Source organism: Martes martes, assembly GCF_963455335.1.
Source record: "Martes martes genome assembly, chromosome: 15".
Taxonomy (NCBI): Eukaryota; Metazoa; Chordata; class Mammalia; order Carnivora; family Mustelidae; genus Martes; species Martes martes.
The window spans coordinates 25,066,065-25,093,795 of NC_137903.1; the positions used below are offsets into that span (position 1 = coordinate 25,066,065).

General features: G+C 59.1%; 1 protein-coding gene and 1 long non-coding RNA gene across 4 annotated transcripts; one reads left to right on the forward strand and one right to left on the reverse strand.

Annotated features, from left to right (window-relative positions):
- On the reverse strand, positions 1-25,195 carry CDK18 (cyclin dependent kinase 18). Of its 3 annotated transcripts, XM_080824571.1 has the most exons (17): positions 25,001-25,195; positions 12,639-12,821; positions 9,404-9,553; positions 9,120-9,250; positions 8,420-8,545; positions 7,518-7,574; positions 6,566-6,680; positions 6,282-6,376; positions 5,997-6,059; positions 5,204-5,327; positions 4,952-5,072; positions 4,058-4,155; positions 3,724-3,829; positions 3,550-3,592; positions 2,737-2,827; positions 2,332-2,409; positions 1-1,531 (listed from the first exon to the last, which is right to left on the reverse strand). In XM_080824571.1, the coding sequence occupies exons 3-17, from the start codon at positions 9,525-9,527 to the stop codon at positions 1,497-1,499; spliced, it is 1,407 nt and encodes a 468-aa protein (XP_080680697.1). In that variant the 5' UTR covers positions 9,528-9,553; positions 12,639-12,821; positions 25,001-25,195; the 3' UTR covers positions 1-1,496. The 3 variants fall into 3 exon arrangements, with proteins under 3 accessions (XP_080680697.1, XP_080680696.1, XP_080680698.1); XM_080824570.1 differs by lacking the exon at positions 12,639-12,821; XM_080824572.1 differs by lacking the exons at positions 12,639-12,821; positions 25,001-25,195 and adding an exon at positions 10,734-10,829.
- On the forward strand, positions 24,990-27,676 carry LOC308355988. The gene is made up of 3 exons (XR_013968029.1): positions 24,990-25,125; positions 25,452-25,584; positions 26,308-27,676. It is a non-coding gene; the product is annotated as an uncharacterized lncRNA (long non-coding RNA).
- Positions 27,677-27,731: the final 55 nt, after the last annotated feature.

Here is a 27,731-nt window from a genome sequence, read left to right on the forward strand (position 1 = left end):
CAAACTCTCTGTCCACTTTATACATATACACATACAAGCAAGCCCCACCCACACTCATGGGGCCTGGAGAAGGGTCTTCCGTCCTCCATCTTTGGCATCAATCTGTCAAAAATCAGCTTTTCTGTACAACATGAATTAAATATATTATTTGTCTTTGTGCTGAGTCACGGGACATTCACAGTACAGTGCGGGGAGGAGGGGAAGGACTCGTGCAGAGGCCAAGACCCTCTGGGGTTGCTCCTCAGGCTTAGGGATTGGGCCGGGCAGGGGGGCTTGTGGAGAACAGCCGTGCCCGGCCTCCCCTTGGCCTTGCCATTTGAGATGCAGGCAAGTGTTGAGGAGACCGTGGGAATATAACAGGCGTGCTCGGAAGGGGTGGTGAGGGGCCTTCTTTGGGGCTGCGGCCCCTCATGCTCCCAGCTCCCCAGGGTGGGGCTCTCGGGCTCAAAGCCTGTGCGTGCTGTCCCACCTTCCTCCACGTCAGACTGTGGCATTTATACCCTGCCCTCTGGGGTCATGGGGAGGCTGGTGCCGGGTCGGGGTAGAACATGGACCGGGCTGTGGGGGCTGGGAAGGAGGGAACAGGGGAGGCTGGGTGAGCCCCAAGGAGCTGAGGCTGGTCTGGTACCAGAATCAGGGTGACCCTGCCTATCGGGGTGTCGTCCCCTGGACCCTGGCCCAGGGCTGGGTTATCAGGGCCCAGGCATGTTAAGCAGTAGCCGCTTTTGGGGAAGGGTGGACAGGTAGGAGTTTGGGTCAGGGCTCCAAGGGCAGTGATGCTCTACCTCCTGCCGATTTAAGGCAATCCCATTCAGGCTGGGGGGGCGGGCAGGGGCCAGCTGGTGGGACCAGGCCGCCTCTGGACTCAGCCGGGCAGCCAGCAGCATATGGGGCCTCTGGCCAGGAGAGGGAACGGGGACAGGCTGAGGATGTGGAGAAGGGCTGGGCTGCTCTGGGGACACCTGCCCTCCAGGTAGAGGCTGGGCTTTGGCGCCCACAACAGCACCCAGGATTCCAGGGTCCCAGACAAGTGCCCTGCGCTTCCTGCTCCCAAAGAGGAAGAAAGAGAGTGACGTGTGCCAGGCAGCCCCTGGCGGGAGCTATGGTGGAACCCACATTCAGTGCACCCTGCTCAGCCGGGCACCCGGATTCTCCCGTCCGTGTGGGTCCCACACTGGTGCCCAAGCACCTCGGGGTGGGAAAGGGTCGGAGGTACCTCCCTGCCCCTCATCTGCTCCCAGGAAAGCAGCTCAGGCCCAGCTCCGGGGCCAGCAACAGAGGGGTGGGTGTCGAGGAGAAGGCCACAGGGGAGGCATGTGGGAAGCAGGAAGAGGAAACAGCCGTGGCCAGCAGGGCTGCCAAGAAGTCTTCCGGGCCTGCCATTAGCCCTTGCTTCTCAGTCCTCCCAGGGCCACACAGGCCCCCTCCTGCCCGCCGCCGTGCTCTCAGAGAACTCTCGTCTCTCGTCCCTGGGGCCACAGCAGGGTGGGCCCGGCTCAGAAGATGCTCTGCCGCCGGCTCTTCCCTCGGCCTGGAGAACAGGGGTGGGGGGGTGTGGCTGCAGAGAGGGGGCTGGGCAGCAGGGTGCCCCCGGGGACCAGAGGGAAGGCAATCTCGGGGGCTGCTCTGACAGAGTTAGCAAAAGCATGCTCCCAGAAGCCAGTCGGTTCTGGGTTCAAATCCCATCCCTGCTACTGACCAGCTGTGTGAAACTGTCCTCACCTCCCTGTGTCTCACATTCATTGATGATGAAACGGGGACCATGAATAGTATCTATTTCAGGGCTCCTGGCTGGCTCTGTCAGTAGAGCCCGTGATGTGTGATCTTGGGGTCATGAGTTTGAGCCCCACATCGGGTGTAAAGATTACTTAAAATCACACACACACAAAGTACCTACTTCAAAGGGTGTTTTAGGATGATACGAAATAATGTACTTGTCACATCTGAGGCCATCAGCTGTTCTAGAGACAAGGTATGATTCTCCCAGAATGGAGGTGGGAGAATTCCAGAATGGAATTCTGGAGAATTCCAGAACAGACAGAACCCAGAATGGAAATGGGTTTGCAGACAGAATGTAGCCCAGAGAGCGTGCACCTTCCTCAGGGCTCTGTCAGATGCTGGGTTGGGCTGACAAGGGACACGCTGGGGGAGGAAGCCTGGGCAGGAGATAGGGAAACCAGTCCCTTCCCTGCTCTCCCTGGGCCCCCCAAAGGGAGGCCAATGTTGGGGGGAGGCCATGCTGATTGCCCACTCTGTTCTTCAAGAGGGAGGAGCAGCCTGTCCTGGTCTCTTCTAATAAGGGGCGGGGGCGGGGGAGGCTCGAGCCCCTACCTGGCTGCTGGAAGGCCAGGCCCCGATAGCCCGGGTCCTTCTGGAGCTGGATCTCCTTCAGGGAGAAGATGGACGCCGCTGTGGGGAGAGAGGAGAAAGGTAGGGAGAGGGCCGAGCCCCTGGGGGGTGCCCCCACACCCACAGAGAGCCCCCTGGCTGGGGAACCCCTTCATTCAGGACTGCCCCAGGAGCACCTAACTGAGCCTTTTAGGCAGCTTCTTAGATCCCCCAGTTTTGCCCTTAGTTACAGTCGGGAACCCAAGGAGGGGAAGTCCTGTGCCCAAGCAGCTTGGCTGCGTGGGGGGCCTCCAGCCCCTTTGCTGCACCTCTTCCACCCACACCTGCCGCCCCATTTCTTTGGCTCTGGGGTGACCCTGGTCCCTCCCCCAACCTCCCCACACTCACTGTCTTCAAGCTGGTGCACACGCTCTCCCAGAGACCGGAAGTAGGGGTGGTTCAGGGCTGCCTCTGCTGCCAAGCGACTCTTGGATTCGTACTGAAAGGCACAGGGTGGGCTATGGGGCCCTGGCTGGGGGACTCTGGGGACCCCTCAGTGCAGCAACTCCTACACTGAGTTAGATGGCCAGCATGAGGGGGGCCCGAGTCTAACCCAGGAGCCCACAGGGTCTGCTGCCAGCCTCCCCCTGCAAGCCAGCCTGAGGCAGTCTCCGGGCTCAGCTCCCAGATCTCCGGGCTCAGCTCCCAGATCTCCAGCCACCAAGAGAAAACCAGAAACGGGACTTCCAGAGACTGACCTCCTCTTGGGATGGAAATCCAGAGGCTGAAGCCTCTGTGATCATAACATTAATAACAGCAATACTAACATGTCATACCAACAACTCCCCTTTACTGTGTGCTTCCTTCAAGACAGGTCCCACACTAAGTGTGTTCCATAATCTCAGTGTATCCTTGTGACCAGCTTAGGAAATATGAATTATCAATTCCTCTTTGCAATGGAGGAAATGGAAGCTCAGGAAAGTTCTAGAACTTGCCCAAGGCTACATAGTAAGAGGGTTTGAACTGCGTTTGAGTTCAGAGTGTGCCCACTCCCACCTCTGTGTGGGAACCAGTGCTGGGGAGCAGGGGCTGGGGGTAAGGGGATGGGGTGGAATATGGGGGAGGGTGTGCGCTGTGAGCTCAGAGGCGGGTGGAGGGCCCAGGTGGGGTCTCGGGCCTTCGGGCTGCCTGTCCCTGGGCCCCGCCGGGGGCCACACTCACCAGGAGGAGGCTGGTCAGAAGGTGGATGCCATCAGTGTCCAACCTGCAGGAGGAAGGAACTGGCACAGGCCTGGCCTGGGTGGGGGGTTGGGGGGCTGGGGTCCCCCGTGGCCACCTCCAGGAGGGACAGCCCGGGCCAAGACCAGGAGAGAAGGTGTGGAGTGGCAGGGCTACCTGGGAGCGTGGCTGATGAGTGGCTGCGGGAGGTACCGCGGGAAGTTGTAGGCTCTGAACTCGGACAGGGCCATCACGCCGGGCCACGTCTCTTCCGTAGGGGTCCCTGGGGAAATGAGAAGGCGTGGGAAGGGCACAGTGAGGGGCCAGGGCCACGGGCGACTGGGAAGGGTGCAATGAAGGAGGTGGGGGCAGACAATGGCGGAGGCCACAGGGGTCGCTGCCCCGTGGAGAGCGAGTGGGAGCCCCTCTTCCCAGTCCCTGTGTGAGCCTGGGCTGGACGGAGTTCTGGCGCCCCCTGGTGGCGAGAGGGTGGGAGCGGCCGGAGACTGACCGAGGAGTCGGAAGATGAGGTGCAGCTCCTCCTTGACCGTGGAGCCGGGGAAGAGGGGCCTCCCCGTGGCCATCTCGTAGTGGATGCAGCCCACGCCCCTGCGGGGAGCAATGGGCAGGGGCGGCGTCAGGCTGGGCCTCTTCGCACCCGCCCTTCCTAGGACTGTTCCACCAGGGCACCAAGGACGCCCTGTCATCCTGCCATCGTGGCTCCAATGGTCCCGGCTCTGGGGTGGGCAGCCCAGGACAGCGGAGGCTAGCACAGCCGCATCCGCCCCTGGGGCCTCTCTTTGGGGCTCCTCTGGGCTCTAGGGCGCTTTAACCTCTCCCCTCACCCCACAGAGTTTGGGTCTGCACCCATGTAGCAGTTCCTCAAGCAGCGTTATCTCAAACTCTGTCCCACGAAAGAGGCGAGTCCGTACATCCACTCTCTTGGGGACCCCGGGGCACAGAACACAGTGGCATTCATCAGAAACCTGGGTTTCAGCTTTAAAATTGGGCTGTTTTTTTTTTCCCATTCTACACCAAATCATATGCATGATAATTTTAACACACACACACAAATAATAGATCCCTTCCAAATTTTTCAGTAGAACTGATGCTTGGGGAAGATTCGTCGTATTCACTGTGGCAGCCCTCCCGCACCCTCTGGGAACCTCCCAGGGATCCCTGGGGCAGTATTTCAGAAGCAGAGCCTGGGAGGGTCTACTTAGAGCCAGGGGAACGCTAACGGAGTCCAGACTTAATTCTTTCCCATCCGGTTACTTCAGGAGGATGTCACATGGCTTCTAGTCAAAGGAGGTTGGGCATTTTTTGGCAGAGGGCCTTGAGGCAGCAAAAGGGAATGCGGAGGTGTGGGAACCCCCCTGGCCCTGGTCCCACGGCGCTCACTCACCACATATCAATGGGGGTGGAGTACTCGGTAGACCCCAGCAGCACATCAGGGGGCCTGTACCACAGGGTCACCACCTCATTGGAGTAGGTCTTCGTGGGCACTGACTTGGCCCGCGCCAGTCCTGGAGAACGGACACGTCACTGAGCCTCCCAGCTCCCTGCCCCACACCAGCAACCAGCTCCTGCGAAAACCGGGAGGGACCCGCCCCCTGGCCCAGACCCGCCCCCTGGCCCCGGCGGGCCCCGCCCTCACCGAAGTCAGCCAGCTTCAGCTCCCCCCTTTCGCTAATGAGCAGGTTCTGCGGTTTCAGGTCGCGGTGCAGGATTTTGCGGCGGTGGCAGTAGGCAAGGCCCCGGAGCAGCTGGAACATGAAAATCTGAGGGAGGAGGGGATGAGGAAGGTGACCAGTGGAAGGCAGGTGTGTCTCACCTGGGAGAATCTGTTTCTGCCCCACGGCTGGGGTGGGGTGGGGGTGGTGCGGTGAGGTCCCTGGGGAGCTACGCTGGTTCACCACCCATGCTGCGCCCCCTCCTGGGCTCCGTGCATCCAGGGAGTCCCATCCACAGGGGAGAGCCCCAGGTGTGTGGAGGAGTCAGCAGGGTGCTGGAGGCCAGAGGATTGTCTGGCTGGGAGCTGAGGGGGGGCCACGCAGGGCCAGGAAGCCCACCGGGGAGGGGAGCCATGCACTTGGTTCTCTCACAATGGCCAGAAGGGGTCTTTCCTCCCTTCAAGCTTCTCCACAAGCCTCCTTTCGTCCATATACCCATTTAACAGATGGAAAACTGATGCTCAGAGTTGGAGAGGGAATTTTGTATCATCGGCTAGATGGTGGCAGAGGGTGTGTATCTGCACTGGTGGGGTGCTTAGCACAGTTCCTGGTATTCCCTGAATGACAGTGACTTTGCACGCCCTCATACCTTTGAAGGTCTGAGCAACCTCACAGCTGGGACCCTGGTGGTAAGAACGGTGCCCGTGTTGGGCTTGAGAACAGATGGGGACCGAAACGGGGCGCCCGGGGGTAGGCGGCCCTTACGGAGGCCCTCACCTTGACATTGTGCATGCTCATAAGGTTTCCGCAGTGGTCCAGATACTGCTTCAGGTCACTGTCCTGGAACACAGAGCCTGGCTCAGCCCTGACCTGTCTTGACCTCTGGCCGGAAGCCCCTCCCTGGGCAGGGCCCAGGCTCTGAGCTGCCCTTACACCCCCTGGGCCCACTCCTGCGTGGGAGCATCTGAGAACCTGATTCTAGAACAAGGCCTGGGCTGCCCCCCACCCCGCCCCCGCGCCCCACCGCAGAGGGGAGAAGCCGCTAGCTCCAGCCCAACTCACCAGGTACTCAAACACCAGGGTGAGAGACCGCTCCGTGTGGATGAGGTCATGCAGGGTCACAATATTGGCATGCTTTAGGTTCCTCAGGAGAGACACTGTGGGGTGACAGGCCTGCCTGGGTCCCTGTGGCCCCACACACCCCTCACACCCTCTCTTCCTGGGATCAGCCCTAGGAGACCCCACTCCAGCAATGACCTTCTGCCCCGAGGCTCCCACTGGGGCTCACGTCAATGAAGCCCTCCTCCCAGGAGCCCCCAGGAGCTCAGGACCCTAGGGTGCTGTACCCTCTCGGATGGCCGTGCAAGGTGCCCCCTCCTCGTGCTCCAGCCGGATCTCCTTCAGGGCCACGAGGTTCTCCGTCAACTTGCTGCGCCCTTTGAAGACTGTGGCGTAGGTTCCCTGGGGACAAGAACCCCCACAGCGCCGGCCACACTCAGGGCGCACACTCCTCTGTCCAGCGCCCTCCTCCTTGTGTGTCTGCTTGGGCTGTGCCCTTCCCCCTTCTTCTCCTTTCACTGAAATTCCATGTTTGCTCCAAGGCCCATCTCTCTCTGACTCCGTCCCTCCCTCCTCTCTGTTCCGAATGAAACATCCTTCCCCTGAGCCCCCAGCAGGTGAGGCGCCCTTCTGTTAGAATGCCAGTTTTGTTCTTCCTTATGTTGATGTTTACAGGTAGGTCTCCTCTCTGGGTTCCTGGAGGGAGACGGCTGTGTCTTCCTCCTGTCTGTAAACCTCTGGCCGCCCCGAGGCCCTGCCACAAAGCGGGGCACAGTGGTAACAGAGACAGCTAAAGGCCCACAGGGCGGACCCTGTGCCAGGCATGGTGTAAGCGTGCATGCAAGCTTATTATAGTAATCAAGCCTGCCCTCACGACAGTCCTAGGACACACAGCCGTTGCATCTCCATTTGACAGAGAAAAAAAAAAAAAAAGGCACAGAGAGGTCACATAACCGGCCCAAGGCCACAGAGCTAGTAAATGGCAGACACAGGATTTGAACCCAGAGAAATACTTGCAGGAAAAACAGACAAACTGGATTATGCCCAGAGCCCACGGGCCCCACGCCATCCTCACGCCCTCCTCCAGGACCTGGGCCCCCCTCAACGCCTGCAAAAGGCTGGGCCAGATTGGACGGCCCAGATGGTGTGCCTCCCCGGGGCAGGGGCAATGAGAAGACAGGGCAGGGAGGGCACGGGAGAGCCCGTCCCTGCTCCTCACCGCCCTGCCCAGCCTCTTACCTCCCCCAGTTTGTCCAGTTTCACATACGTTTCCAGTTTTCCAAAGCCGATATCTGACTGAGAGGGAAAGACACAGGTCCTGTGAGCACGAAGGCCAAACAGCCCGACGTGCATGACACCCCCCCAGCCAGCCTCCAGGAGGGAAGGGAATGAGACCCCCATCAGGGAGAGGTAACAACAGAGCCTAGCAGGGATGAGGGCAGCCACAAGTCCTGCCTCTTGGTCTCTCCCCTCCGTCCCCATGATAAAGGAAGGAACCCTTGGAAGTATGAGTTTCTTCCTCCCCTGGCCGTGGAGGGGGCGGAGTCAGGGACCAGGCACCTGGGATTGCCACGCACCTTCAAAACCTATCCGTCTCCACCTTGCTCGACTACTAGAGCCTCGTGGGCAGAAACCGTGCCTTGTTCCCCACTGTACCTCGAGTGTCCAGTTCAGAACCCGCCTCCCCAGCAGTCTCTCTCATCAGCATATTTCCTCTAGCTCAGTGGTACCTGACCCTTAACAACGGAGTTTCCTGGGCCCCACCACCCAGAGTCTGACTCTGTAGGTATCTGGAGTGGGGGGCCAGAGTCCACGTTTTGCAAGGGGCTCCCAAGGAAATATGATAAGCAGCCATGACCGGAAAGCACATGCCAGCTGGTCTAGGGGTCTCACCGCAGTGGAAACCGTGGGGGCCCAGAGAGGGCTAGGGGCTCTGCTCCAGCCCTGGTGGGACTCACCTAGGGGAATGCAAGTCGCTGACCGAGGACTACAAGCTTGCGAATCCGCTGAGGCCAGCAGGTGGCGCCAGAGGCCCACAAACTGCTGCAGGCCTCCTCCGGGCCAGGCAAACCCCATCTGATGTGTCCAAGCTGGGGAGACGAGGGTCTCCCCTGGTGACCTCTAACTCTCTCGGGACTCACCAAGGATGCTCGGCGGGACATGCGACTGAGTGGTTTGGGCAGGTCCGGACTCTCCAGCTGTAGCTTCTGCAGGAATTCCTGGGGCAGGCGGATGTCCATGGGCAGAGACAGCCTCTTACTGATGTCCTGCAGTGGCCGGCATAAGAGGGGGACACCTGTGTTTGCTCCAGGTTACCTCGTGCTGTGGGACCCTCACTCATCACCCAGGGCTTGGCTTTCCCTGTAGAGCAACCCCAGCAGGGCCAAACCACGGGCTGTGACCCCAGGCTCAAAGCTGCTTCAAAGATGCTCTCAGAGACATGTGAACACGCAGGAGTTGCTGTGTGACCTCAGGAGGTCCCTTCCCCTCTCTGGGCTGCAGTATAACCATCTAAAGAATGAGATTCCAAGGATAGAAGCCTATTTTTCTCATACGTGGGTCCATGCCTACAAGTCATAAGAACAGTAGTCAAGTTGTCTAGCTCCACTATGTACCAGGATTGTTCTAGGCACTTGGTATATATTAACTTGCTTAATCTTCCTGATGACCATTTTAACACAAGGAGACTGGTATGCAGAGGTTGAGACACTTGCTCAAGGTCACAGAGGTGACCAACAGCAGAGCTGGGATGTGAATCCATGAAGTCAGGGTCCCCGGCGGCCACCCTCCTTGGGCATATACTGTCGCTGGGTCCCCAGGGGAGAGCCCATCGCCCCTCACCTCCATGGAGAAGCGGCGCTGGTTTTGCCGCCGGTACTGCATGCCGGGGGACAGCTGCCCAGGGTCCTCCCCACTGTCCGTCGGGGAGAAGGTGCTGGACTCCGGCTGGGGGTCTCTGCCAAGCTGCAGGTCTGAGAGGGGGAGGCGTCAGCGGCCCACCCTGCCCCGCCGCCCCAGGGCTGGGGGTGGGGGGAAGGGAGACTGCCTCCCACCTCTGTCCTCCCCCAGCCATGCGGGCCGGGTCAGGGAGGGCCAGGGCAGGGGCGGGGGGCCGGACCCCTCACCCTCATTGCGCCGGTTGTGGAGCTGGTTGAACTGCTCTGTGAACTCGGCCAAGGACTCCTCGATGGTCTCGGTGCGCGGTACGGACAGGGAGAGACGGCGCTTGAAGTTCTTCATCTTGTTCATGGTCAGCAGGGCCCAGGTGGTGGGGCCTGAGACGGGAGAGGGGGGGCAGAGTGGGTGAGAACAAGGCACGAGGCTGAGCTGACAGCAAATGCGACTTCTGGGTCTGGGTCTCCACTGGCCCATCGAGCTCCGGGGCCTGCGCTCCGGAGGGCCTTCTTCACCGAGACCCCAGGACCCAGCCCTCTCCCTCCCTGTGAATCCCACTCCCCCACCACTCCCCCCGCACCCCCCCCACCGACCTGGGGAGGTAGTCACACTACGGACTAATCAGTGTAGCAAACCGCTGCCTGTTAGCAGTATGACATGCCAGCAAGATCCTGGGGGCCTCCCCACGGCCAGACCTTTGAGCTGCTGGAGGTCTAGAGAATTCTCCAAGAGGCCTGGAGTGGCAGGGAGGGAACCAGAACTCGGGCCAATAGCTCTTCACCAACTTGTGTGTAAGAGCTTGAGTATGTCAACAGCCAGTAAGTCTTACTGACGCCCAGCAGCTGAACCCCAGCTGGGCCCGCGGCCTTGTGACAGAGGCTGGTCCAAACCCCACTTCATCCTCGCACTGACACCTGGAGGTCCCTCTCTGGCTTGTCCTAGGCCTCTGGGAGGCAGGAAAGGAGAAAGGACAAGGGAGGGGACGTGTGCCCCTGAGCTGGCCCCGTGCCGTCTCTCCAGCTGAAATGTGGGAGGTCAGGAGCAGCTGAAGGTCTCAGGGGAAACACAGAAGCTTGCCGGGAAAAGAGGGCCCCAGGGACAGGAGGCTGAGGCCCTCTCACGCCAGAGCCCTGAGGGGGCAGGGTGTCCATGCCGCAGAGAACATAGTCAGGGGAAGGGTGGGCTGCTCTGTTCCCCTCAAGGCCCCTTCCCGAGCCAGAAAGTGTTTCCTCCTGTGGTTCCCCAGCCCTCGTGCTCTGTGAGCGAGGGGGTACCCTGCTGTCCACTCAGTTAGACTGCCTGTTCCTGCACACCCCTCCTTCCATATCTTGCCCTGAAAACCCACCCGCCTCTCCAGTCACCACCCCACCCCCACCACACCCTTCCATGATGTCCTAAGTTCTCGGTGCATCTGCCCCTGGTCCCGCTCAGCCCACACCTCCCTGGTGAACAGAGGACGAAGAGGCGTCCCGAGCGCCCCACCGACACCAGCCAAGAAGGCACCTAGGGCCGGTCCTGTGATGGGAGGGGAGCCACCCCGCACCCCCTCCCAGCTTTTACCTGAGCAGCCGGGCGGGCGTAGCCCTTTCCCAATCACCAGCTGGTAACCTGAGGCCACAGACCCCTTCTGAGTCCTCCTGGTTTAAGGGGTTCTGGGTCATAACATGTTCGCTTTGCTTCGTGGTCATCCTCTGTCCTCAGCCAGCCTGGAGAGGCTCTTCCCTGGGCCAGCAGGCTCCTGGCTGCCTCCACACTCCCGGGCAGCTACCTACAGCAGCTCTGAGCGCAGAGATGAAGGGGAGTGGCGACCAGGCCCTCCTCCCTCAGGCTGGCACGGGCAGAGCCATCTCTGTCCCTGGGCCCCAGAGTCTCCCCTGTCCCGTTCAGACTGGTGAGGACCGAGTAGCTACTACGTGCTGGGTCACACGGGGAGTGAGTGTGGTCCCTGTTCTCCAGGAGCTCAGGAGCTCCTGATGCCCCCTCTAAGAAGGCATCCGAAGCTCTTCTTCCAGATTCCTTGGCAAAGCCCAGCACCTCGGACTTTCCTGAGTCCCCGTCCCTAAGCTCATTCCTGCCCGCCAGCCTCCGCCGCTCCTCCTGGCCCCCTGCACTCACAGGCCCGCCGTCTGCAGGACGCACGGACAGATGAGAAGCTCCCAGTGGGCGCTCACCCTGCCTTACCCTGCAGTGTGCAGCCGGCCGGGGGCCAGAGCCTGTCCCCTAACAGAAGCTTCGTGACAGCGGCCGCACATGGGTTCCAGGGACAGGGGGACCTAGATGTGTCCTACCCGTCACCGGACATTTCCCAGCAGGACAGGAGAGTGGAGATGTCCCCACTGGACAGGTCAGTTGTCTAGAGAGTTGGCTGAACCTCAGTAGCACCAGGGAGGATTTTTAAAACTTCAGATTCCTGGGTCTCACTCTGAGTCTAGAACTGAAGACGGTGACTGTGAAAATGAATTTTTAAAAAAAGCATCCCCAGGGGCGCCTGGGGGGCTCAGTCAGTTAAACATCTGTCTTCAGCTCAGGTCATGATCCCAGGGTGTTGGGATTGAGTCCCCGTCAGGCTTCCTGCTAAGCAAGGAGCCCGCTTCTCCCTCTGCCTGCCGCTCCCCTCTATTTGCACCCTGCACCCTCTCTGACAAATAAATAAATAAAATCTTTAAAAAAAAAAAAAGCATTCTTGGTGATCTGGACATGGAGCCTTGGGGAGAAGCATCTGAGGTCTGGGTAAGGGATGGTAATTCACCCAGGATTCTAGATTGCCCTACTGCGCTGAGACAGGGTATCCTCCGAGCTGGGGAGAAGGAGGGCAGATGGCAGGCTGAGTGCAGCAGCAGAGCCCCCCCTCCCTCTCCCAACACCCCACCACCCAGAAGGGGAAGAAACGTCTGCCCTGCGGACTGATGTCTCAGCTCCGTCATGGTTAGCCTAGGGCGATGGGGGGAGCCAGGCACTTGGCTCCTTCAGGTCTGAGCTCTGCCAAGAGGGACTAGGCACGCCCCCTTCTAAAAACAGGGCTCCCCCATAAAGCCGTCCTGCCGTCTGGGATTTATGGGATGGCATGTTGGGTTTGTGTTCAGGAATCCACCAGTAGCAGCCATAAATCTTATACCCTTGCTCTTGCCTGTGGGGGAGGGGGGCTCATCAGAAGCTTTCTAGGAGGGAGACCCCAGATTTCTGCAAAACAAAAGCGAGCCAGCCCTGAGTGGCACCTGCTCCTGCCGTCCCCTCAGCTCAGTTGGGAGCAAGGGGCCACCAGCTGGGGCCTGGGGCGGGATGGAGGGTGGGCTGGGGAGCTAGAAAGAGGGCGAAGCTGAGACGGCATCTCAAGCAGGAACGCAGGGCCCGGCGATACAGAGCGATGGAGACCGGCTGTCCTCCACCCACTCGAGAGAGACCCAGAGGAAGCAGTTTTCCCTGGAGCAGGACAGGGATGGAGGTCAGATGTAAGGATGGACTTACTGATGGCGACAGCAAGGCAGGCGGCAGGGGTGGTGACCACAGAAGAGAGTGGACGCCTCACTCTGCTGGGGACAATCGGGGTATTGAACCCGGCAGGGTCTTGGGTGTGACAGGGCAGACTGAGTCGTGAATGCTCTCTGTTGTCCCCTTGCTCGAGACATAAGATGCCTCTGTCACTTTTCCCTGGAGAGAATCAGCTCTTCAATTTTGGGGGGTCAAGGGGGAAGGGAGACAGGAAAAAGGCCTGTCACCTTGTTGCTGTCTGCCCCTCACCCCCATCTGGGGACAGAAGGGCTCAGTGTGACCCAGCCTGAGGCCAGCCCCAGGCCGGGCACAGTGTGGCCTTTGTCCCCAGGCCAGGGAGCCATCTGGGGCTGTCCTCGTGCAACTGGTGCCAGGGGAAGAGGGAGCTGGGCATCCAGGGATGCTGGCCTGGCCAGGCCGGCCCGGGAGGTGTTGGAGGAGAAGAGGCCCCCTCAGGAACCATGGGCACAGACCTCCCCGCTCTCCACAAGCAGACCCCGCAACCACCCTTCCCTCCTGCCCGCCTGCCAGGTGAGCCTGCAGTTCCCAGCGTACCTCCTGTCATTTCCTCCCGGGCACACACAAACCAGGCCAGAACTTCCTGCTGGTGCCAGAGCAGCGGGTGGCCCAGGAGAGGGAGAAGCCAGGCCCGGAGGGAGCTGACACTTGCCCAGAGGCCATCATGTGCCCGGTGAGAAAGGGCTGAACGCCGGAACCGCAGCAGGAGAAGCACTTACAGACCCAGTGCCCCGGGGAGGGCACTGAGGCTCCCAGATGAGACCCGACTGGCTCAAAACCATACAGCGATTTCCTGCTTGTTACTAAGGGCCCAAACTCCGTGACCACGTTGCTCCCTGCTTCTCCTAACAGGAGCCCTCCCCACCCTGCCCTTCCCTGCGGCCTAGGCTCTAAGAGCTGTTTCCCGTTCCAGGTCTTCTGCACCCCCACCCCGAATTAAAAGCCAAATTCAAGTTCTGGTGCCACTCTCTGCAGGGCTGGAGGGTGGCACTTGGGGTATATAATGTCTCCCAGCTTTGGCGCCAGTCCCTCATGTTGGCAAGTATCTATTAACAGAATCACATGCCAGTCACTGTTGTAGACCCTGAGAATCCACGTATGAAAGAATCAAACGTAATTTCTGCCCTCATGGCACTTCCATTTGAATGGTGGGGAGCAGCACAGACAAGAAAATAAATACATAACCTGCACAGGAAGTTAGATGGTGACAGGTACAAAAGAAAGCAGCAGAGAAGGATGGGGGTGGGGAGGGTGGGGTGCTGCAATTTGAAACAGGGTGGTCGGGAAGGTCTCCCTGGGAAAGTGACATCTCAGGAAGAATTCCAAGAAGGGGTAAGCAAGGGAGCTAGTCATGTGGAATCTAGGGCAAGCAGATCAGTGCAGAAAGAGGAGGTGCAAAGGTCCTGAGGCAGAAGTGAGCTTGGTACGCTCTAGGAACAGCAGTGCGGCTGCAGAGGAGGCCATAGGGGAGCACAGAGCAGACTGTGTGGGCCCCTGCAGGGAACAGGAGGGTTTCAGCAGCTGCAGGATGTGGTCCCACTTAGATTTCAACAGGCTCCCTCTGGCTACTGTGTTGAGAACAGATTGTGTGGGCAAGGAAGGAAGCAGGGAGCCTATCAGGAGGCTACTGGAGAGATCCAGGTGACAGAAGGTGGTGGCTGAGAGCAGTGTGGGAACCGTGGAAGCGTCTGGCGTCTGGTTATATTTTGCAGGTGGAGCCCAAGGGATTTGCAGAACGGGGTGTCAGAGAGGAGCTGAGCAAGACCCTGAGGGGCTCTGGCTGGAGCACCTGGGAGGATGGAGTGACCACCGCTGGACACGACGAATGCTGGAGTGCAGGTTCAGGAGGCAAGACCAGAAGCTGGGTTTGGGGCCAGTGTTTCATGTCCAGCAGACATCTGAGTGCAGACGCCGGGTGAGCTAACATGACACAGCCCTAGCACGAGGAGGACACCAGAACACCTTGCACTTCCCTCCTCCTCTCGCAAGCTCCGGCTCAGACGCAAAGATGTGCCGGAAAGGAGGCCCCCGATAACACAGGAGACGTGTCCCTCCCAGACCTCCTTATAGCCTAAGAAGTGCTGTGGGACCCCCCGATGGAAAAGGGTGGGAAGCCGGGCAGTCCCGAGGCACCCGACTAAGAGGGAAAGACTAGGCGGGCAGGGTCTCCCCCCACCCCGACTTAGACTGACAGGGCAGAGGACCCCAGCCTCCCAGCTGACGGTTCTCAGCCCCAGTCCTTGCAAGGGAGAAAGCTCCCCAGAGCAGGCTGGGCCAGCCTCCAGGCCCAGCGTCCAGGGAGGACAGACACAGCCGGCTGCCCCCAGGACAGCCTCTGCCAGGTCCCAGCCCTACCTGCCCCAGGCCCGGGCCACCTGCCAGGCCCTGCCAGCGACACTACGGAGGCAGAGAAGGAGGTTGGCAGAGCCTCCAGGGAAGCTAGGCAGCCTCTACCTCCCGGAAGGAGGTACGGAGGGCATACTGGTATGGAGGGCAGCAGCCAGCTTCCTCCCGTAACCTCCAGGGAGCCAGGCTCTGAGAAGCTTCTCTCAAGCAAACCCCTCTGAGAAGCCCTTTCCCTCCTCCCTGAATGAAGCCCCAATTCACAGCCTGCACCCACGGTCCTTCAACCCAGCCTCCTGCCTCCGACAGCTTTGGTCTCCCCGCTTCCCACAACCCAAGCTCAGCTCCAGCGCCGGTACCCCCGCCCACATTTAGGCCAGCTCAGGCCGGGATTCTGGCAAGGCTTCCCCGACCCCCAGGGCCACCGGGCGGCCGGGAGATCGCATCCTCTCCCGGGCTCCGGCAAGGACTTTTCAGGTGCCTCTGTCCCCGGGGCCACTCTGCTCCGTCGGCCTGGTGCTGCTGCCAGACATCACACAGGCCCACGGTGAGCACCTTCTGGGCTCCAGGAACAAGTCAGGTGCTTCTCCAAGTCCCCCTGTCTCAGTCTCTGAGGGCCCAGGGGCAGGGCCTGAGGCTCTAACTCACAACTGCCCACTCTTGGGAGCCCAGAGGGGCTGAGCCTTGGCCTCAAAGGCTGATCACTAGCCAGGACACCCTCTGCCACCCTCTCCCTGCCCCCCCCCACCTCGGTCACTCTGTCACTTTGGGCCTTTGGGCGGGTTTCAAAAGAACAAGAGGCCACGGTTGACCGAGCTTGCAGACGTCATGAGCTGGGACTTCAGAGACACTCCCTCCTCCCAGGGAGAACCGAGCCTCAGGGAGCCCTGGAAGATAGCATCTCTTCCTTCACCCTGCAGCTGACCCGGCCCAGGGGGCCTTGGTTTCCCTGGCTTGCGACAAACCTCAGGGGCAGTCAGCAGCAGCAGCCCCGGGGCCTCATCGCTAACCTCGCCCTGCGCCAGCTCGACCTGGAGGAGAGGCTGCGAGCCTGGGGCCTCCTGGGTGGCCGGAATCGAGGAGCACAGAGAGGACTGCAGCCGGCCAGTGAGCAAGTGCTTCCCACTGCCTCTGTTGGGAATGCAGGAAGCAGGCGGGGGAGGCCTTCCGGGAGCACACAGCGCTAACCTGCAGGAAGCGAGGAAGGAGGGCAGATGTCTGAGGCTCTGGGATGCCCCTGCTCCTCCAGCAAAGGTACCCCTGTGGGGTCCTACCTGATGGAGGGCCACATGCTGGCCAGGCCTGCTCTCCAGAATTCTCTGCTGCTTGGAATATGGGAGAAATGTCAGCTTTCCCACTCACCAGCACCGTGACCTGGGAAAACGCCCCATGCCTCGGTTTCCCAGTCTGCTAAATGGGGAGAATATCTAATCCCAGATCCAACTGTCAAGAGACTCCCACACTTAACTTTCTTGGTTGCTTTCTGACGATGTCACTCCCTCTTTAAAATCCTTCAACCTAACACTGCCCTCAGACAAAAGTCCAAACTCTAGGGCCCAGCAGACCGGGCCTCTTGTGTTTTGATCTGTCTCCTTCTCGAGTCTCGGCTCTCACCACTCCCTGGAGGGTCCAGTTTTATGGGGTGCACTTGGCGTTCCCAGAGTAAACCACACTCGTGCCCCACAGCTCTGCACGTGCCGTTCATTTGGCCCGGGACACCCTTCCTCATTGTTCCCTGGGTAAGACGACTTCCAAACTCCAGTGTCGCTGCCTCCGCAGAACCACATGTGACCACACCTCCTTCCTTTAGGTAAATCGGGATGCTTCCTCCTTGTCACGGCTAGACTAGCTTGTGTACATTTGTCACTAGACTACGGCGCCCTCCAGGACGAAAGTGGGGTCTCGGTGAGCTGTTTGCCCACCGCCTTACTGGAATGAATGAGGCCACAGGCCACTGAGCCCCAAAGGCTTATTTAAAACTCTTTCCTCTACATACGTATGAGGCCCACTGAGGACAAGGGCGGTATACGCTGGTTCTCTTCCTCCTTCCATCCGGCCAAGGCCCCGTTTCTAGGTTTATCTCACGAGGCCAGCTCCATACCTAGTAGGTGGGTCTTGAGCACAGCTGGGATGGGCCCAGCCCTGCCCTCTTTCTGGGCAAGCAGAGCAAGGCCTGCAGTCCAGCGAACCAGCCCGAGGCCCCGGACATCCTTGGTTCTCCTGAACGGCGGGACTGGTGGGCCAGAGACTGGAGAAACCCAGTCAAGTGCCCGCATCTTCAAGGCTGGAGAAAGGCAAGACGTCTTCCAAGAGGCCTTCTGTGAGGGCTGTCACTTCTCTCCTGGCCTGAAAGCCCACTGGCCCCAGCCTATGGCATCCTGGACATCCCCAAGCAGAGCGCCTGGCTCGCAGGTGTCCCTGTTCATTTGTCCAGCCCACTGGTTTGCCTGCGAGCACGTTAACAGCAAGGACTGGGTCTGACCCATCATTATACCCCCAGGACTGGCACTGAGTGAACCCTCAAATGGCCAGCAAGTGAGTATCTGAAAGCTGCGAGTCCCAAGTTCTAGGGGCTACCTGGAGACCAGAGAACAGCCAGGAACTGTCAGTTGCCTTCTGGACTCGAAGCCTTAGCTGTGACCTAACCCACCTTCCCTGGCCGCTCTTGGCTCTGATGGCGGTGGGGGTGGGGGGATGGGGCACCACTGAGGCACAGGGGAAGCTGCCTGTTGGGCAGTGACTCCCTCAGCGAGGTCTGTGGAGGTCTCCTCTTGGGCAGATGACCCACAGTGAGGGACGGACTGGGGATGGGAAAAGTCCTAATGCTAGGTTCCCACCAAACACCATTGAGTTGGGGTCTACGGGGCTTGTGGGGAGCGGATTTGACAGGGCCCTGAGGCCTTCCTCAGGGGTTCCCATTCCCTCAGGGGCAGATTCCTAGGACCTCACAGGTCAGGTGCACTACCTGGGACAGACCTTGGCCTTGACCCCTACAGTTGACTTCTCCTGAGTCCCTGACTGTCCACTTCTAGCCCCACGTCAGCCCTGCTGATACTCACTCTGTTGCTCCCTTTGGCTTCCTAAGGCTCAAGGAATGGAGGCCCATTTATCACCTTCTGCTTTTTTTTTTTTTTTTTTTTTGGACCCTTCCTCAGACCTAGCTAAGTCTGGTCTGCAGTCTTTGGGGAGGCTCTGGATTTGCAAGTGCTAAGATGGAACAAGGTGCCCTCCCACCAGCTCTGGTCCTGGCTGTGCAGAACATTCTAGACCAGAGGCTGCAGCAAGGGGCAGTAAAGGCAAAACCCATCCCCACATCACCCTGCCTCCAGACTAGGCCCGCCTTCCCTCCCATGCGGAGGAAACCCTTTCCTTGCTGCTTCTCACAGGTTCCGCTGAAGACCCTCACGGCAGGTCCCTCAGCCACCTTGCTCAGCGTTTGCGAAATCCCAAAGTCTGGAATCTTTTCTGAGGTCAGTCCCAAAGGAAACAGCTCACACCTGTCTCCTCACCATTTGCTTAAGCCCAGGGGCTGGTGCCCACCATCTTCTACCCAATGAAACGGAGGAGAAATAAGGCGGACCAAGTCCGCCCACCCTCTAGTTCCCCCTCGGCCATGTGAGAAGCCAGCTTTCTTGGTGGTCGTCATGGGATCTTTGTTAACTTCAAGTGCTGGCATCCCTGGGGACCTCTCAGTCTCAGGAGCAGGGAGGGTGGGAGGGGAGCTTTTTCAGCGTCTCTAGCCTGCAGTCCTATTTATAGTCCGCTCCCAGCACCCCCCCCACACCCGCTCCAGTCTGGCCCGCGTTCCAGCAGGACCCCCACCAATATGCTCCAACCTTTAGGGCAAGCTGGCCTCCTCAGGCTCCGCATCCCGCCAGGCTGGGCCCAGGTAGCCCCCTTGGCCCTGACCACCTCCAGCTCCTCCCTGCCTCCAAGGCCCCCTCTGAGAAACCGGCACCTGCTGCCCAGAGCCCAGGCTCCTCGGGGGAGGTGCTGGTTTCTCCTAGTCACTCACTCATGCCATAGGTACCTGCTGGAGGGGGGGGAGGTGGGCGGTGGGCAGCCACTGTCCTAAGCTCCAGACCCTTTCTTCCCCTCCCCTGGCCTCCTGGCTCTCCTCCTGCTTCCTTCTCCCTCCCCCATCTCCCAGACTCACTTCCTCTACCTGTCTCTCAAAGCTGGCACTCCCCAGAGTTCCCTCTCTGGCCCTCGCCCTCGGTTCCTCCCCTCTGAGCACTCTTCCTGGTGACCTCATGCTCTCCCGTGGTGGAAACCGCCAGCCTCGTGCTGATGACTCCCAGACCCAGAGCTCTGGCCCCAGCAAGCCCCCAAGTGGCAATAAGCAGGTCCGAAGGATTCCCTGCCCAGCTGTCTGGACATCCCCAGGGGTTGTGACACACTAGGATAAACCTCACTGGGTCTGGAGGAAGCAGACAGTTTGAGATGTGTTTTCAAGTGAGAAGGGCAGACATGTACAATTGTGACGCTCCGTGCAGGCTAGGTATCCACACACTGTAGACTCACACTTATAAACACGGACACTGCATACAATCCAGACAGATACAAGATAAACGGCTAACAGCAGGTCTCTCTGGGTGGCAGAACTGGGAGTGACTCTAGTATCTCCTTTTATGCTTACTTGCTTCCTCCAATACTTGCATAATGGCCACTCGCTGCTTATGTTAAAAGAAGTAACACTTCTTTTTAAATGAAAAGAAAAGTATTTTTAGATTGAGATTCCAAAACTCTTTAGTGCAAGCCTGGGGAGGACTATAATTATCTCGAACGGGGATTGGCACACTTGTTCTGTAAAAGGCCAGATAGTCAATATTTTCGGCTTTGGGGGTCATCCGCTGCAATCATACCACTGCACCCCCCCCCCCGCCCCCGCCCTTTGTAGAAAGTGCCCGAAGACAAGATGGACACAAAGGAGCGAGGCTGTCTTCCGGTCAACTTTAACTCGTATGCAAAAATCTGAATTTTATATCATTTTCAGCGGCACGGAGTATTTTTTTTTTCCTTCTTTTGGAATTTTCCCCAACCGTTTAAAACCGTACCAACCATTCTCGGCTCGCGTGCCCTCACTCCCGGAGGCGTGCCCCTGAGCGCCCGGTGTCTGCACAGGGTTTGAATCCAGCACCCGCTCCCTCGGGAGGTTCTTATCTCCTCTTATCTGACACGAGGAGGCCTCCCAGGGGTCATCCGAGTCACGGCAGGCCTTGGCTAGGGGAAGCCCTTGTCTGGGCTCCAGAGTTTAAAAGAACGGAAGGCGGAGTCCCTCCCAGAGTCCCAGAGCCCAGCTCACCTTAGCAGCAGGACTGGCAAAAGCTGGAACCACAAACCAGTCGTCTTGGATGGAGCTTTAGAAATTCCTTGGTCTGTGCCCTCATTTTTAAGGAGAAGAAGGCAAGACTCAGCCAAGGGGATGACCTGCCTCAGGCCATCCAGCCTGAAGGGGCAGAGCTGAGACCAGAACTGAGGGCCTGTGACTGGGACTTCAATGCTCTCTTTGCTCCTTCGGGGACTTCGAGGACCTGCCCAGAGGTCCCCGGGCAAGCCCACCCAAGGACCACTCTGCCTTGGGAAGAAGCAATCTCAGCTATGGCCTCCGCGCAGAGCAGGGCACCCAGCCCAGCCACAGTGGGGGGTACTGCCAGCTGGTATAGGAAGGGGCTCTGGGACCCCTTCTCTGGCCTCATCCCATGCCCGGGTGGCAGAGGTGGTCTGGGGATCCAGCACTGCTGACGTGATGAGTGATACCTCGGGCACAAGACCTGTCTCCTACCTGCTACCAGGCACTGGATCCTGCCACAACCCGGGGAAGGACAGAGCAGGGCCTGGTCCCCCAGCAAGGGTCTCCTTTGCTGGGGCCGGAGGAGAGAAGCAGCCTGGATTCCTGAAGGGACCCCCGCCCTCAACCCCCGGCCCCACAAAGGCAAGAAAGTGTAGGTTTCTTGAGGGAAGCAAGGGTGTAAAGAGAGAAATCATTCTGGAGTTTTGTCAGAACTTACCACCGTAACAATAACGCATAGAAGGTCCTTGGAAGGAGGGAGAGTGGAAACGTTTTAAGGATAGTCCCCTTCCCCCATGTGAGGCCTAAGCTGTGGTTTCTACAGGGACAGAGCAGAAGTCAAGCTACTGAGAACTGCCACGTGTGGCCCAGGGACCCGGACAGCCACCAGCCCTCGCTAATGACACGAGGCGAGGCAAAAAGCCAGGAGTGTGGTGTCTCACTGTCATCTTTGCAGCATCTGTAATGCTCCCACTCTCCCCGTTTTCTCACGGAGGAATCCAAGGCTTGGGTGAACGAGGTCTTGCACCCGAAGCACCTCACTCAGCAGCAGGGCAGGACCGGAGCCCACCCCGAAGTCGCCAAACCGCCCCCCATGCTGGACAGAAGGCGGGCGCTCGCATATAAATGAAGGAATGCCCCAGCTGGCCATCACAGAGTCCCCTTGCCTATCCCCACCCCTCTAATTCGAAGGCAGACTCAATTTAATGTTGGTAGGTGGGAAGGCAGCGCACGCAGGGTGAGACCCTGGTCCACAGTTCCAAGAAAGAGGGTCTCACCACCGTCCCTTCAAAAGTTCTGGCCCATGTCTTTTCACCCAGGGGGGCCCTGACTCACCAGGGACACTCATGTCTGCAAGGAGCTTCAAGACCCTTTCTGGTTGCAGGCCAGTCCTCACACTTGCCTCCTGGTCCCTCCTCCCCTGCAGATAAAACTGAAGATTTCAGAAGCAGATGGGCTCTCCTTCAGACAGGAGTCCTGGCTGAGATGCGCCTCCAGTGTCCCCCCTTCTTGATCGACTGCCGCAGCCCTGGCCAGCTCCTGCCGGGCCCAGCCCCCAGCTCTGTGGGGGATCCAGGCCCTCACCCAAACTGCTCTTAGCCTGGCCTTAGAGCTGGGTTCCAGGAAAATGCACACAGCTGTGGGGGCCAGGACAAGACAAGCCCAGCCCTGGGGAGCTCCACCCTCCCGAGATGGCGAGCCGCCCACTCAGCAGCTGATGGCAGGGGCAAAGGCAAAGGGTCCAGGGTTGGCGACAGAAGGGGTGGGGGTAGGACTCGGGGCTACAGAAGAGAAATGTGACTTGTTCCCAAGGAACGAGGTGACGCTAATCAGATAAGTTTGGACCCAGGCCAGCCACTCCCTCACAGTGGCTGAACAGAGGAGAACAGGGACGGCGATTAATGAAGTAGGGAGCGAGGGTCCTTTTACCCCAGGGCAAAGAGGCCCGGGCCGGAGACTGCTGGATGCCCAACTTCCAGTGCCCACTTCGCTCCTGCTAGAAACTAGAGGGCAGAGTCCCCACAACCCAGATTCCTGGTCCCCTCCTGGCAGGTTTCCAGCCACCCCTTCCTCCCCAAGCTGGAATAGCAGGAAAGATGCTCAGGGCCCAGCCTGCTGGGATTAGGAAAGCCTGCCTGGGTCTCTACCCCAGAGACAGGCATGGTGTGATAACTGGGAAATTTCCTTCCCAAATAACCATGCACGATTCAGCTAACAGTCCCTAAGCATCTGCTACATGCCAGGCACTGTGTGTTATTTCATTTCGTTCATCTAACAACCCGACCTACGAGGATTCCCATTTCAGAGACCAGGAAACTGAGGCTCAGAGGTGTCTGATGGGGCGGGGGGACTCAGCTAGTATGTTCTGGACCTGGATTCCAACAAGACCCTGGTTCTCCCTGCCCTTTAGGTCTCAAACTCAGGGAAGGAAAGGAATCGGGAGGGATGGATAGAGGTGCTATGCCAAAGTCACAAACAGGGATCCCCCCCCCAAAAAAGAGGCACAGTTGGGGTAGAAGCTGGGAAGACCAACCCAGGCCCTGCCCTACAGCATGGAGCACGTTGACAGATGACAGAGTCTGGGTCTACAGAGAAAACAAGTGCGGTCCAAAAGGCAGCATCATGACCCCAGGGACCCAGGGTGTGGCTTCCTGGGCAGGCGGCTGGATCCCAGGAGATCTCAGACCAAGAACCTACTTGTAGATTCCTCGGATCTGGTGTCTCCTCTCCTGCGACCCACAGAAAAGCCTGGCTCTGCCTGGCACAAAACAAGTGGGAACCTCCTTACCCAGAGCACCACACCCATCCTTCCTTCTCCTGGGGACTGATGTCAAACCAGAGAACTCTGGAGCGGGACAGGATCTCCCCAGATGGGGCAGGGACTATCAGCAGGGAGCTCAGGTTCAGATGGAAGTGGGCTGGATCCCACTTATGTGAAACTGAGGGAAAGTTGGTCTCTCATAGCCTCTGTTTTCTCGCCTATAAACGGGATGGCAATGTCTACTGTATCTGCTGGGAACCCAGCAGATACTCTCCAACTGGTAGCCAACAAGGCATTCAGAATTCAGATGTCGCTTACTGAGTCCACTCTGGCTCTGGAAACCCCCATAAATATGGGAAGAAGGAGGGATCCATTCTCCTGGAGGGGCATGGTTGGCCAGTGGGGACAGTCCCAGGAACCCAACAGGCTGGTGAGGTTGCAGGGGTGGGGGGAAGCTAGCCTCGCTTCAGCTACACAGGAGGTGGCTGGGGCAGAGAGAGTAATCCGAGCCAGTAGCTTTGCTATGGCAAGGTGACCCTCTCTCTAGACAGCCTTCAAGATGCAGACCCGAACCCAGAAGACAGGGTTGCCTCGAACCACCGTTGCCTCCCCTCGACACTAAGCCATGTGTCCCAGCCCCTTCCCAAGGCTAGACTAAAGGTAGAGGATCTCTGTGGGGGCGGGCGAGCCCATGAGCCAGTCCTCCCAGCATCCTCCAGGATTCTGTGCCACCGGCCCAGTGTCCCAGAATGTGCTGTGTGCCCATGCCCAGTGGGAGATGCCCCCTGGCCAGGGGAGGGGGGGGGGGACAAGCTGGAGCTGGCAGTGAGTCACAGTGCCCAGGCCACAGTTGAGGAACTGCAGAGCAATGGGCGAGGGGCCGGGATGAGATTCTGGGTGTGCTGACCCCCACCCCTCACACAGCCCTAACTTTCCTGCCCCTGCTGTCCAGAAAGGGATCACCGAGCATTAAAGAGGCTGCTGCTGCCTAGGAGGGTGCTGACCCCACAGCACAGAAAATCGGTCACTGTCTGAACAGCCCGACGCCCACAGGGCCTGCAGACAGCTCCGGGAACTCCCGCCGCTGCCAACACGGAGAGAAGGGAGGCCTCCAGCCCCTACAGACTCCCTATCCTCTCCCCCCACCCATCCCCTGCCCCCCATGCAGCCGAACGCTCACCCGCACAGCTCAAGAGGCCACCAGCAGCCCTTCCCCACGGCTTTATTAACCCTTTGCTTACTGCTGCTGCGGACTGGGAGCCACTGCCCCTGTGGTCTCCTGGGGGGCAGAGAAGAGGCAGCGATCCCCAGAGGCCCCAGTCCGCCCCCAGCGCCCCCACGCTGTCCTTCCACCTTCACCCCAGGGCTCTAGTCTCCCACCCTCCAGCCTGTCCCTCTGGAAAGTTCACCAGAGCCCAGAAAGCCATTCAAGGTGCGATCTGGCCCCACACTCGCGCGGGTTCTCCCGTCACCGGAGACTCCCGACGCTTGCCCTTCCCAGAAGGAAGGGCGATGAGAAAGCGCCTGGTCTGAACCCGGGTTATAAACTTTGCTTCCTAGGGTTCAGGGAGCCCGGGGGCCAGAGTGAGTCTCGGCGCAGACTCCCGGGTCGGGGAGGGGGGCGACTGCGAAGGTGAACCGGCGCACCTGGAACTTGGGAGGGGCCTGCTCGGGGCATCGCCCACCCCCAGCACGCGAGCCAGCGCGCCTCGTGATCTCCGATCTCCCCGCGGCGCTCCGGCACTGCCCTCCAACCTCCCGCCCCAGGGCAAAAGCAGACCGGCGCCTTTAAGAGCCGCTCCGCTTACCTTTGCTCGGTTTCCCCGGCGCCGCGGTGCCCCCTCCTCCGACCGCCCCCTTCCTCCCCCCCGGCGCGCCGCCCGCCCAGCCCTCCGGACACTGCGCGTCGCCCGCGGGACTCACCGCGCGTGTCCTGGGGGCCGCGGCGCGCCGGCTCCCGCCCGCGACAGCCGGGGTGCCGCGGGGCTGGGCGCCGTGCCCTGCGCCCTGCTGGGGTCCCTGCCCGGGCTGGGGGCTGCTCCGGAAAGGTGAGCGGTTCCCCAGAGAAGCTGCAACCTGAGCTGGAGGAGGAGGAGGTGGAGAAGGAGGAGGAGGAGGAGGAGGAGGGAGAAGGGGAGGGGAAGGGAGGGTGGAGGAAGGTGGGGAAGAGGAGGGAGGGGGAGGAGGAGGAGGAGGAAGGGAAAAACCCGGCCCCCGCCAGAGTTTTTCACGTGTACAAGTTGACTCCTCCCCCGTCCCTCCTGCCCTGCCCACAGCCACTGCCAATCCCCAGGGCTCCCTCTGCCCGGGTGCCCACCCCTTTCTCCCACTCTGGGAACCAGGGTCCAAGTGCCTCTTCCGGTTTCGTTCCTAGGCCCGGCGTCTGCCAGCCTTCTGGGGCTGGCCCCGAGAGCCTTGATTCTGCGCTGAGCCCCTCTGGATCGGAGCACCCCAGGACTGGGGCCAGATCACCAGGGGTGATTTACTGACAGTGCCTTTCTCTAAAGGTAACTTTCCCACCTTCTGAGTCTGATCCTGGATCCCAGCACCGGGCACCGCAGGCACTAATGCGCATAGGCCCGTCCTGTTGGCCATCGTGGCCTTTAGTGTTTTTGCAGCCGTGGCCCTGGGGTTCTCCCTCGGCCCAGTCCAGTGGGACTTGTCACTTACCTTTTGGGACCAAGATCCCACCTGGTTGATTCCACCTCTCTGGGCCTCCATGAAGCTTCACCGTTAGCCATCACCCCCATTTCCTACCCTGAAGGATAATTCAGTTTGTTCTTTTGGAATTAAACCCCACAGGCCAACCAAGAATCATCCAAGAAACCTTACAGAATAGCTAGCGCTAGTCCAGCTTTCATTTTACAGAAGGGGAAATCGAGGCCCAGGAAGGAGATCGGACTGGCCCAATGTCCCACAAAGAGTTAGTGGCAAACCACAACCAGGACCCAGGCCAAAGGCCACACCATCCAACTTCAGGGGTCCAAGGGAGACTGGGAAGCAGGGAAGGTCACAGTGGCCCCATCTGGACCCTGCCCAGCCCCGCTACCTCCTGAAGACTGTGAGGAGAGGGGGGTGGCATCAGATCATATGAGTAGCAAACCAGAGAGGTCTGTGTCCTCTGCCTTGCTGGTGAACATGACCCCTGAAGTCTCTTGTTCTCATGGGGTGCGGGGGAGTGTGTCTTGAGGTGGGTGGTCCACAACATAGATTTGTTTCCTTTCTGGAAGCCACAGGTCTGAGGTCCCTCTCTCAGGACCACCGCCTTCCCTCTGCCACGAGCCCACATCTGTCCTGCAACACGGGATCACTGGAGACTTCAGGAGCGCTGGAGATGCAGAAAGAAGGAAGACCCCGGGTGCTTGCAAGAGAGTGACTTTTGGCTGGTCCACAGGAGCACCCCACAAAGGGCCTCCCAACTCCGCTACCTCTGTTTTCTCTGCCAGGGCATGCAGATTTCCTGGGCACATGCCCTTTAGAAAAAGAAATCTGCCTAGTGCTTGAAGGGGTACAAAGATTGGATGGATCCAGAACCTCCAGGCTTTGGGGACAGCAGGCTGCAGGGCTCCATGATCCACGTGTATAATAATAACATGGGAGGCACAGAGGCAGGAAAGGACAGGGAGCGCAAGGGAGAGGGCTATGGCTAAGGAACTGTGGGTATTAGAGGATTCGAGAAAATGGACCAAAGTGTAGAGTTTCAAGGAATCAGGGGAATGGATGAGGTCAAGAAGTTTCAACAAAAGTTTTCCTAGTATGTCTTATATGCCCAACAATAGCCAGGATGTTGGGCACAAGGGATGGATAGAACACAGTCCCTCGGGGAGCTCACGGTCTAATGGGACAGGGAACAAGAGTCGGGATGTTGTACGACCCAGCTTAGAGCTGGGGCTGCCCGTTTGGGGTTTCTTGCTACTTGCACTGAGGGTCTCGTGATGAGAGGACAGCGAAGGGCAGGAAGGGGTTTCTATTTTCCCAGGAGGGTAGGTAACACCTGTGCAGAGTTGAGGGGTGAGAGGCCAGAGCTTAGAGGGGCTGGGACTGGAGGTGACGTCATAGAGGGAGCAGGTGCTGGGTTCTGAAGACCCTTCCCACATTTGATCTATTCGGAAATGCGGAACATTTCAGGGGAAAGAGAAATCCCCAGGTCTGCGATGTAGGATGTTCCCCAGCCAAGAAGGGGACGGAGGGTGGGGCACATTGGGAGACAGGAACCCCAGTTTGCAGGCTGATCCCAGTGAAGGCTGATGCCGGCTTAGGCTGGAGCAGTGGCAACAGGGAAAGGGGAGGGGGCTGACTTGAGATTAGGAGCCAGGATCACAGAACTTTGTGTCTGTTTGAGTCTGTAAGATACGGGAGCAACCTCTGGTGTGATAGACCAAGCTGGATGTTTCTTAGGGTAGCTGTGATTCCTAGAACCACCTTTTATTGGTTGTATGACCTTGGGCAAATGACTTAACCTTTCCGAGCCCAGTTTTTGCAATCTGTAATACAAAGATACTAATATTCATCTTGCGTGGTTGTTGTATATATTAAAGATAATGTATGCCAAAGCATAAGGCTTAACTCCTAACAGGAATTCAATAAATAGTAGATGTAATTACCATTGTTTGTCCTTGCCACAAGCCTTTGTTGAAGATCTGACATGTGCCAC

Excerpts from the sequence above, each read along its gene's own strand:
- CDK18 (XM_080824570.1), bottom strand. The coding sequence starts at position 9,527 with ATGAACAAGATGAAGAACTTCAAGCGCCGTCTCTCCCTGTCCGTACCG. Across the intron at positions 5,073-5,203 it reads GCTGAAGCTGGCTGACTTCG|GACTGGCGCGGGCCAAGTCA; the intron begins GTGAGGGCGGGG and ends TCCGTTCTCCAG. Across the intron at positions 4,156-4,951 it reads TCCACCCCCATTGATATGTG|GGGCGTGGGCTGCATCCACT; the intron begins GTGAGTGAGCGC and ends TGCTCCCCGCAG.